The sequence below is a fragment of the Mesitornis unicolor genome, unplaced genomic scaffold (assembly GCF_000695765.1).
Source record: "Mesitornis unicolor isolate BGI_N332 unplaced genomic scaffold, ASM69576v1 scaffold29195, whole genome shotgun sequence".
Lineage (NCBI taxonomy): Eukaryota > Metazoa > Chordata > Aves > Mesitornithiformes > Mesitornithidae > Mesitornis > Mesitornis unicolor.
This window is the reverse complement of record NW_010186630.1, coordinates 20,876-33,010: the sequence shown is the minus strand read 5'-3', so window position 1 is coordinate 33,010 and position 12,135 is coordinate 20,876. Positions and strand designations below refer to the sequence as shown.

Here is a 12,135-nt window from a genome sequence, read left to right as displayed (position 1 = left end):
AAATATACAATGGTCACAACTGTGTACCTGAGAATTTTTCACAGGAAAAAATCTTGCAAAATGTTATGTTTAAAACCAGTTGCATTTCCTCTTAATACGAAAGCTGTGAGAATTAATTGTTTTTTTCACATAACTTGATAAACATTTTGTCTTACATAGAACAGCACTTTGATGGGCGTTATGGTGTTGCAAATTACTATTTAATGACTCACTTAAATACCATAGCGCTGTCACTACCTTGGATCTTAATACTACTTAAAACCAGTTAAGACATCTACTATTTCTATTACATGAAATTAAAGACAACATTCCCAAGCAGGCTTTTCAGGATGACTACCCAGTTTTAAATGTAGCCAGTTCGAAGAAGAAAAATTGGAACAAAAGGGAATGAACTCAGTAGGTATAAATATACCTTGTCCTACCAAAACAAGTTCCAGTACTTGTTTCATTTAAAGTTATTTTTTTTAATAACAGGGAATACACTGTTAGAAAAAAAACCAAACAAAATCCCCCCAAAAGCAAAAAACATTTATCTACTTATTCTACACAGCCATTCAGGAAATCTTACTGTATTAATGATGCACCAATTTCATAACTTTATTAACAATGAACATAAAAGAATACTTCATCCAAGAAAAGCTCTTTGTTTCCCTGTAATTAGGTTACGTTCAGAAATTGTCCCATGAAGAAAATACGCACCTTGCTGTGGGTTCTCCCCACCTCCATCTATATAGGAAGATTAACAGCAGGTTCCAGATGGTGCCGATGAAGATGCTTAATAAACTAGATTTCAGTTAAAGGTCCTGCACTTCAGAAGAGTTGTATCCTATGTAAGCATCTGCCAACTATTAACAACTAAAAGCTTTTGCAATTCTCGTCTTTAGACTCCTACAAAATGTTTGGGTTATTTTAAAATAAATCTAAGATACATAGTGCATCAACACAGATACTGTAAAAAGCTTCCTCATCATTACAAGATGCATCTTTGTGAGATACTGAGTATCATACTGAATAGTACTAGCCAACTCAGAGAAGAAACTCAGCAACTGTCAGGAGCTTCCTGCCAGACTGCAACAGCAATTTATGATACAGAATAACAGGACGATGCAGATGAGATGGTAAAATCTAGTGTGAACCATTAGGTACAGTATTAGCTTGTGGACAGATATAAAACAATATGCTAGTCAAAAAAATTTAAAAGCCAGTTTTTACATGTTTAGTATTTTTTCAAAATCAACAATTATAAACTGTAAAAATGTATCCTAATTCACTACAATAGACTATGCCCTGAGAAGTAACCTTACATACTAAGTAAAAGCCACTAGAAAGTGTCAGGTCTATAATTTGAAAGCATAAACTCTCTACAAGGAATTTCTTGGAAGCACATATTTCCTCCATTATTCAGCAATATATTGCTTCTTCAGAGGAAAAAACTAACCAAAGTTAATGCTAGTTCTAGTTTTCCCAACTTCAACGACAAGATTTTTTTTTTCTCTTTAACCTCTCCCAGGGAAACTAGATGGCTTCCTAGATAAAGCTCTTGCTTTTAACCTCTGAAAGAGGGTGCAGGTCTAGAATGAGGTTCTGAAAAAACAGCCTGATGTCCACACTTAAGGACATTAATCAGAGCACTTTTTGGGAGGTAGAGTTATCTAAACACAAAATGGGCCACCTCACCAATACTTTGCTACATTCTTCTTTGCTGGTTGGAAGAACAGAGAAGAGGTTGGGAAGGAAACACACCTCTGAGCACATGGGGAAAAAAAGAAGGGAAATTATCTTAGACAGGGACACTGAACTTCCTCAGAAACTAACTTCAATGGTAAGTGCATTTCAGAATAGGTGAGTTGCCCTTTTTGCTTTATATATGACATTAATAAAATAGTAAGATCTAATTGTAAAGACCTCTCATCACCAAATGCGTACAGGACAAACATGCATTTAAAAGTCACCTCTATATCTCACTTCACTACTTCTTTTTCCAAATTACTCTTGAAGATACAACTCACAAGTTATGGGGGTTTTTTTGCCCACACTAAGTGCAATCGTTCACTTCCTACTAAATTTTAAAAAGCTAAGGAACATTCTTCCAAAACAAAACTAAGCAAACAACCTTGTTCAAAAAGTCAGTCATCAAGTCTCTGAAGACTCACTTGCTTAAATTATTCTCTGGTAGTCACATTTTGTCCATTGTATTACATGCTATTCTGAAAAAGTATGCTTGTTGAGTCTGGCTACACAGACAAGCCTTTCCAAAACCTTTTGTTTCTCCTCATCAGTATTATACAGTACTGTTTTAAAAATTCATTAATTATCTACTTAGGAAAAAATCTCACTCCTGTCCATAAGGACTAGCCACACATTCTAATTAAGCAGCACTAACACGAAATTGGAAATGCCAGAGATTTTTATTATCAGATAGAATCTAAGCTTTCTCACTATATTACCACTTTGCTTATTTCTCTTAAAACAGGTTCTATATAAGATAATAACTGAAATAGTATAAACCAACAATTTACTTTCCCCCCTATTTAAATGACATAAGGATTTGATTGTATAAAGAATACACAAGAAGTCAACAAAACACTAATATGCAGGCATAAGTAGATTAACAAATATTAATCAGAGCAGCTATAGCAATGCTTTCCAATAATAACTTTATACAAGTTTGTAATTATAGCTATATTTCATGCTGCACATGTTGCTCCAGTGACTGTAACAAACAAGATAAAAGAAATGCCAATGAAATAACAATTAAAGTATTTAGCAGCAGAGAATGCAACCCCTTAAAAATGTGATTCCTTCTGTAGTTTCAAGTTACATTTGTTCCTCAAAACCCCTTGTTTCTAGCACAAATAAATTTCTACAAAGACTAATCCAGTGAACAAAAAGAATTCGGATCAATTCAATGCTAAACTTTACATGAAGACATTTACAGATGCACAAAGTCTGATTTAATATTTGAAGAAATTTCAGAGTACCAACCTCTGAAAACACAAAATTACTAAAATATATTACTTTAAACAGTTGTACTTGGTAACCCCTATGCGTGTTAACTACCAATAGCCTGAAGTTGCTTTTCTTTTTTTTTGCGTGGCACCCAAATGGGACTTTGCAATGGGACTAACACTCAGTGGGTAGACGGGCATGCTCCAGAGAACATAGTTCCAGAACATCATACAGGTGTGAGCTTAATGCAATTTGTTGGAAGAAGCTCTTCAATCATTTCATGTAAGAGGCTTCAGGACATTGACAACTTGATGTAATTTAGTTATACGTTTTCTTCTTTCATATAATTCATATTGTCATCATGAAAAAATTAAAGCTCGATTCTGACAGCTTATTGTTTGCATTTCTTTCAAAGGAGAGATTTTAATTTCACTTTTATTGTTTAGTTTTCCATGTGGCAGAGTCTGGTCTGCACACATTTTTAAATATAACTATTCTCACTGGATTATTAAATTCTCACTAGATTATTAAAAAAAAAAGAGGGGGGCAGTATTTTGATCAGGTGTAGGCTTTAAAAAACCCACACTTAACAGAGTCATACTACAGCCATCAGAGTTTTGTAAAAGTAATAAAAGTATCAGCACCATCTCTAATCAGAGCTCTCAGAACATTTTCCAAGTATGAAAACAAAATGCAACTCTGTTCAGTTACATAGGAATGAATCTTGTCTTCCTACAAGCATGCATAACTTCTGCTGACATGAATAGGAATTGCACACGTCTACAAGGGCAGTTGTTTGATCATGTTTATGATGGAAAGATTGTCAAATTCAATAGCACAGTACTTCCACGATACAGCTCTAAGAAAGCCAATTAAGACTCCAGACTATAGTCTGGAAGAAATATATAAAGGGTTTCAAGTCACATTCTAATACAAATAATTTCCTCTAAAAGTATCAATCATTCCAGAGCAAGAAGAGAGCACCTCTTCCCTTCCACAGTTCCAGAAGGATTTCTTATCATGCTCCCACTTCCCAGTCTGCTCCTGCCACAAATATTTTTTTCTCATGAAAGGTAATTTTTGCAAAAGTAAACAGAGCACCCAGCTACGTTACTATCCAAGTAACCTAGGACCAAGGATGTGATCCTTAATACACTGTCAGCTGACGCCACACTTTCCAGGTTCATACAAGTCATCAGTGGGATATCACTAATCGAGGCTACGACTAGGCTACTACACATGCTTTAATTTATCTTTCAAACTTTAAAACCATCAAGTTCTCTGAGATGGGTAAATGTTCTTGCTCAAGTTAAGTTCTTAAGTTCAGACTCCAGTTTGTACCTGAACCTACCCACTTGTCAGTAGTCAGAGACATCTTATGACAAAATTATCCACTTGAGCCACCCCCACACCTCCTTCACACATTGATTATGTTCTTCTGCAGCTAGAACCAGCAACCAAGAAAGCATCCCAGAGCATCTCAAAACAAATGGCCATGTAATATGTCCCAAGCTACAGAGAGGCAAGTGTGAGTGCCCACTGAGACAAAGCTTTGCCATAGAGATGCTCAAGCCTAGGTCAGTCTTATTACGTACTGTAAACAGAAGAGTGTACATTTAGAAATGTCTCTGTTAGCTACTCTGTGCCTGAAATGTTATGAACATACTCTGTAAGACTAGAGGTCGTCTATTTACATATTTAAATGCAAGAGTAACCCCCATCCATCAAATTATTTAGAACTGTTGGAATTCCACATGTTTCAAGTGCCTTTTTTCTTTCCAAATGATAACTTTTGAGCAGGCTACCTGTTTTGGGGTTGGTTTTTTTTTCCTTCTTCATTGTTGCTCTCTCTGCCCAACAGAAACAGCAGCTTGAAACCTTATCACAGTCAGGAGGCACTTTGGGCAGAAATATACAGCAATTTTGGCGAAGAGTCTAGCTTTAAAATCTCATCCCCTCAGTGAATAATCTGTTTGGAACAGAGATTATGTTGCCATTGTACAAACTTCTACAGTTGTACAATGTTTATCCCCTGGGTCTTTAGACCTGCACAATTCCATTAGTGTAAAAAATCCCTTATATAGACAAGTTCTAAGGAAATGATGTAATAAACTATTTATGTTTAGTTTCACTGAAATAGAAATGTGTTACAAATTCCCTTAAAATTTACAATTATGTAAACAAAGATGTATGGTTGGAGAAGTGCTCTTAAGGAAGAGTCAAAAGGAAAAAAAACCCCAAAGACTGAAGCTCTGCAAAAGAACAGAAGAGGCAGTTCCCTCCTGCTGTCTTTTTTTTTTTTCTTTGAATTGTATAGTCTCTATGACCAGTCAGAAGAATTACTCTTTACTCCATCATCCAATGGACTTGTATGGTCTTCATTAAGTACAAGTTACCAATGTGTGATTTAGCAAGCGGAGATTCTGTAGTGTACACAATACATTCAGAAATGTGTATCAAGTGTTATAAATTCAGGATAGTTGAGATAAAATAAATAAATAAATACCAAGTAGGAAAAGAAGGTGAAGTAGTCTGTATAGCTCAGATGGTTAAGTGTGAGTGTGAACGTGTGTGTTTGAATTATTTTCTGTCACATTTTCCTGTACCTGCTTTTCAGGATTTCAGCTTCGCAGACTTTCTTATCAAACTCATGTGACAACTAACAAGCAAACAAAACCCAGTTACAATAGTAAAAGGCATGGCTCTAATACTGTTACTGGAGCCTTGAGAAGGAAACACTGCAGTCTGGTGTTCTACCAGAGGTTGCTAATACAAAAGTATATAGCACTCACCAAATATAGCCTGAATCCACTAAAGTATTAGCAAGATGCCACTATATAGTAAAGAGGAACAACCTAGAAACAGGTATAGATCCTCCCATTCTTTTTCCAGACACACTGATTTAAAAGCATTTCAGACTTTTTTTTTTTTAAAGCCAAAAGATTCGGCATCCATCTTAATGCAGAAGTAAAAGAAATAAGAAAATGGCATGGTAGGAAGCTGACACAGAGTGATTTCTTCAAAAGATTAAAGAACAAACAGCATTTGCTTAATAAAAAGGTATGCCAGTTCTTTAGTAAAGTGGTAGACTTCTACTCTGAATAAGAACTTTAGGACTGACCATTAAAAGAGTGAGAAACACATGGTTAGCTAACACTTGCAACCAAGACATGCATTTGTGTCTGAAAGAGAGTATTGCACTAAAAGAACCACCCTGAAGGCTTTAAACTCTTCCTTCACTGACCGAAAAAAGTAACTAACCATTTCCTATAAGCAGTAGCAAACCTGGCTTGGTCCACATCCCTACAAGTTGATAATACTTTATCAATGAACTGGTATTCCACTTCTGGACCAAGGGAGTCCTGCATACGAGGACGCTTCAGGCGTTTTGTTTCCTGGGTATAACCTTGTTTGCTGCTGGATTCATTCAAGCCATCAACATCCATAGCTTGTGCAATGTGAGTCGTTGCAGGACTATAGTGGGAATTATTCAGAGTTTCATCACTGCTGTCCACAGATGATACCTTTGTACTCAGAAGAAGTTTGTTGCTTAGGTGGTGCTGAAGGTAGAACACACACCTTCTTCAGAGGAAAAGGAAGGAGGGAAAAGAAAAGAAAAAAAAGTCATGCACTGAAAAAATAATCTGTGTTGACACTGAACTGCTTCAGTTCATTTGCCATCTCACCACATTCCCCCACAAACATACCCAAATCTGCTGTCACTGGTTACACTCTACAAAAAAGGGCTCAGTGTCACTTGGGCAAATCTGCTGTTACCTAGTCAGGCATACACACTCTGCTAGCAAAGCAGAGGTTTTCTGCAACTGATCCATCTTCTGCCTATCTTTTGCTCATTTTTTTGCTCTTTAAACATTTTAAGCGTGAGGAGGCTGATTAATAGTACCTTGTGTCTCTTGCACAAAGTATAGGGTCAAGTGGAGCTTACAACAAGAAGATACTTAAACCAAATCAAATTTTCCATTCAATAGCTCTGATTATGCTCGTGAATGTTTTCCAAAGGCTTAAGATACGGTAGCTTGGAACTCTTTCGTTGAGTGTTACCTTTTAAAATCAAAACAACAATTTGTCTGGAAACATCAGGCAAAGGAAGATCCACAAATCAGAAGGGCCTTCTTTTGACCAAGTCCTCTTACCTATGGCACCACAAGGTTTCATGCCCTGGGTAAGCATCAATCAGGTCAGTGCAGAGCTCCAATTCTTCCTCTAAATGGCGGGGGACATCCACACTCTGCTCCTCCGCACAGGCAGCTTTTGCCTCTGTACTCTCCTCCTCCTTCTGAAGGCTAGGGTTTTGCTCATTTACCATCTGCTTTTGTAGCACTACATTATTGTCAGTCACAGTTTTGCCTATCAAGGACTTGAGCAAGAACTGGCGGTAATGAAATCCACTATGGTCTGAGACATGCATGGATACCCAATATTTAGTGGATGAAAGTTCATCAAGGAGAACCTGAAACAAAAAGCAGCAACAGTCATCGACCAGTATAAAGGAGGAATTTACCACCACTGTTTCTGTATTAAGGTCACCTCTCCTCTGGGGATTTTAGCCACTGCAGTAATGGTTTAAGAACACACACAGCAACATTAAATAATCACTGAGCTTTTTCCACTGTATGCTGACAAGTATCTTGGCATCCCTGCACTAAAGAAATGAAAATTCTTCCAAACTCTGAAAATAGAAGTGTCTTAGAAACCTTCCCACAGGGTGAAGGGAAAGAAAACCCAAACAACTTATGATGACAAGTAAGCAGTGGTTAAAAAAAAATAAATCTCAAAATGGGTATGAATAAAGACTACTTAGAGGAAGCTGACATAAAGGGTACACCAAACGACACAGATATTAGTTAGAAGTATTTTAACGTTTGCCTAGTGCACTATGGGCAGAGGGTATATGAGTTACTTAATAATAATAATAAAAAAGAGGATTTGAAGTAATTTACACTTTCATTTTCCAGGAAAGAACATCAGCCACAAACATTATGTTTCAAGTCCTAAAGCCTGTGGAATACGTAACTATTTGCCTTAATTAAGTTGCTTGACTTGATAACTGGTGAATTCCCAATAATTGTAGTAAATACTTACACTGATGACTGCAGCTGTACTTGTAACACTGCTGGCACCTAAAGATATTCTCTGATTTCCGAATGTTTTCAAACCCTCAAAATTTATTTCTAGGAATATGGGTGAGCTTTGCTACTGGGAAATGCTTCTTTACTTTCTCTATCAGAACTAATGGCTATATTTAGTTATAGGCTTTAAACTCTGTCCTCACATAGCTCCTCCTCTGGAGTATAAAGTTTACAAAGAGATCAAAACTATCTTTTTTGTTTACTTCTAAGGACTTTGTATATAGACTTACTGGTATATCCTTGCTTCTAATCTCTTTTTCTAAGCCACCTATGTCACTTAACAGGACTGGCTGATGCAAGACAACTTTCACAGGCGAAAGTCTTTCCCTTTTCACCTGCAGCACAAGAGGCATAGTCTCCTACAAAAAAAGAGGCATGGAAATGCACAAGTCTAGTTATATTCCCTTTTTGTGGTGCATCTGTTTCAAAAAACACAAAACAATGTAAATAGCACCTTCTACGTGATACACTCAACACCCTTTTCTAGGTCCTTTTACAGATCAGCAAAATAAAGGGCACTATGAAATAATAGTCCACACACAAGATTCTTAAGGGGGCTAAAACTCCCAATCTCCACTTCTGCACTTTAAACCACAAGATCAGCTTCTCTCTTCTCTGTAGACTTAAGCTTACTATTTTATATTTCTGAATATTAAAACTTAAAAGCCTCTTAAAAACAACATAAAGCTAAAGACTGACATCAGAAAAATCAGACCAGCCTTCATTGAGCTGGAAGTGATACTACACACATTATGTCCAACTTAGATCTTAGAATAATATGATTTATTTACCTGACATGTTTATATGCTTCAAAGTTACAGGGAAGATTGTAATTACACATTTTAGCTTTCTGCACAAAGTAAACAAGATTATTTCCAGCATCACTCCTTACCTGAACTAGAAAACCTCTTTTAGAAATGCAAGACATAAGACTGCTACTAAACCTCTTGAGATCTACAAAAAAACCAGTCTCTCCTCTAGGAACCTCAGAAAAGCAGTGGAAGACAGTTCAGACAACTGGAGGTAAAATAAAAAGCCAGCTAATGTCTGAGTACTAACAGAAATTCTTTCTTACCACGCCAGTTTTCTCCACTTTCGCACCAAACAGCACAAGCCCTTTGCCATTCCTCTCTGAACCAAAGAGGAAATGACACAGAAATACTTCCCTCCCCACCCTTGACCACCTCACAGAAGGCCCTCTTCTACCTTCAGCAGTGAGAGGAGCACCATAGAACTGGCACCCTGTTCCAGAATAGGACATAGGTGCTCAGTGTCTTTTGCCTCAACTGCTGGGTCTACATTCCCTCTTATACCTTACCTGACCCTGTGCTTGATTTTTTTGTGCTTACCCACATAAACTGCAACCCAAAACTTCCTCTCTGGACTGAGACGTTGGGAAAATGAAAAGGAACTGTATCTGAGGGAAAAAAAACTTTTAAGGATAACCAGATAAATATGGCAATGCCTACTAACATGAAAGACAGGTACCTTTGGAGGTCCAGTCATCTAAGAAAAAGCCAAGGCCTTTCTGGGGATGTCTATGGGAAAAGTTACTTTGTGTTTTATGAACAAACTTCTCTCTTCCAGCCATCACACAAGTGAGGTGTTACCTCAGGACAATCACCCCACCACTTGTTTCTTTGCTTGTTTTTTATTGTAGGGCCTGATTGGCCACTCTCTGTATCATAATAGTAGTTATTCCTATCTAAAGGAAACAAAAACCTTTTCCATCCTTGCTACACTACATCCTATTTTTGTACCAGCACAAATTCTCTGAAGAACTTGTATGAATTTTAACAGACTATACTGATATTACTCTCTTCCTCTGGTTTTCCAACTAATTATGCACCCACCTATTAGTAGGTGTCTGGACACCATGTTTTTGCCCCATTAGCTAATTGTACTTCCATGTCAGAAAGCTGAAGTTAAGCTTTCTCATTCTCTTCTGAGGCAAGTACTGCAATATCAGAAAGACTAGATTGGTTTGGAACAATTTATTCTTGACAAATCCTTAACTGATACTAATTAACACTTGCTAACATAGTTTGTTTTTTCCTGCAGAATTTGAACTAAGATTTTTATATTCAAACAAGATGATGTTTTTTACTGTCTAGAGTAAGAAAGAAGAAACATCTATATTCTGTGAGATCTCCCTACAGGGCCAAAACTTTATCCTCTAGTATTTTGTACCTTTTTCCCTGAGTTTGAACTGAGATTCAGTCTGCACAAGTATTAGGATTACCAAACTAAAGGAGGAAAACCCCAAACCCCATGAAACAACGTACCCCCTCAAATCCTCCAAACCAGGCCAGCGGCTTCATAAATCATAAACTTGGTTTGAGAAGTCTTAATACAACATACCCATCATGTTTCTGGGACTCTGTTTCCTTGTACATCATAAGAAAAACTACCTCAGACTACAGGCAAAGTTTGTATTATAGCAGAAACATGGCCCTAAATAACACAGGATACTCTAATTTGAGGCAACCTTGCAAGAACTAGATGTCTGTAGAATCACAAACTCTGTTAAACACTGTTTCATCTGCTGTTTTTTTCAGCACAGTTCCAGCCTTATATCTCAGTGAAACTGAGCATCTGAAAAGATTCTTAAAAACCAGAAATGGCTGAAGGTACAAAATGAGGCATCAAGCAAGAAAATAACCTGAACATTTTTGTGAAAATCTGTAATGTCTGCTCTTTCCTGTTCTTCTTGTTTTTTTCCTCACATCATATCTGGCAAATAATCATCTTCTAATCCTGCTTTTTAAAGCTAAGTACATATAAATTTTAACTCAAGATTCTCAATATCTTTTACGTTCCACACTTTTTCCTAATTTTCCTGCATCCCAAACACCTACTGCTAGACCATCTGAAAAAATATATTGGTGGTGCCATGGGAAAAAACCTACAGTCAACATGGAGATTTCCCAATGGGTTAAACATGCTGCAAGACGAACAGTACCAGTGAAATTTTGACTGAGGTAACAAAAGCCAGTTGTATGAAAACAGAGAAAACCATCACTTCCTTACTCATCAGCCTAAAATGAAGACCAGCAGGGGAACTGGGATGGTGGGGCAAGGCAAATGGACTTGGGAGTGATTAAACAAATCTAAAACACTTCCTTCACAGGCAAGCTTTGTGACACAAAACCCTGATGACAGCCATTGAATAAACCCACCAGAGTAATTTCAGCTCTGAGAAGAGTTATTTTTATCACAATGCAATTCTTTCCGTTTACTTACAGTAAGTGCAAGAAGCACTCAGGGTATTATTCTGATCTTCAAACTACTGTTAACTAAAGCGTAAAAGTACTTCAGTTTTAATTAACACTGCTAACTTCTCTCCCCTTCCTTTTAATAAACCTATTAAAGACTTAGTGGAAAGTCCCCGTTTCCTATTTATATAAGCCTATAACTCTAACTTCTAACCTCCACTCTATCCCAATCCTTTAATTCTTTTGACTTTTCCATAACTAACTTTTCATGCAAATTTCCTAGGCAAATGAGTCCAAATTCTGGGCTGACTCCCTCATGAAGTCTGGAACATACTTGCTATTTACTACCAATCTGATCAAGCTACTTTTAAAGTTTCGCAGGTGACAATTAACAGGAAACATCAGCAAAACAACATCCATTGCTAGCAGTAGCTGGTCCATATGACATAAAAATAATGGCAATACCAACTCAACAACCTCCACTAAATTCCTCCCTCACTTCCTTATGTATTTACAGGACAGCAAAATGCAGCAGCTGTCATTAAAAGTGTGAGTGATGTGTTCCTGTATCAGCCTAATATTCATAAGGAATTCACCCAACAGCTTGGAGATCACAGTATTACAAAACCGCCTATTTAATTTTAGACCATGTCACGTTATCTAATTCAATTTGCTGCAAGACTCGATCTTTTAGATACCACCATATGTGAAATATTTGTCACCACATAAGGTGTCCCTTCTGGAGCTGAAATAGCTTTATCAGCCCACAGCTTAAATGCTGTTGGAGCTGAAGAAGCTAGTTACAAGCACCACTATGCTAT

The 12,135-nt window shown here is 37.1% G+C and overlaps 1 protein-coding gene across 1 annotated transcript in view; it reads right to left on the bottom strand.

Annotated features, from left to right (window-relative positions):
• Window positions 1–6,058: 6,058 nt before the first annotated feature.
• The window catches only part of PTAR1 (protein prenyltransferase alpha subunit repeat containing 1), a gene marked incomplete at its 5' end in the record, with an annotated part of 21,491 nt that continues 15,414 nt past the window's right edge, over window positions 6,059–12,135 (bottom strand). Inside the window, 2 exons of the mRNA XM_010185205.1 lie at window positions 6,059–6,531; window positions 7,104–7,420. Of these exons, the coding sequence (XP_010183507.1) occupies window positions 6,186–6,531; window positions 7,104–7,420 (663 nt within the window). The remainder of the gene's footprint in view (window positions 6,532–7,103; window positions 7,421–12,135) is intronic.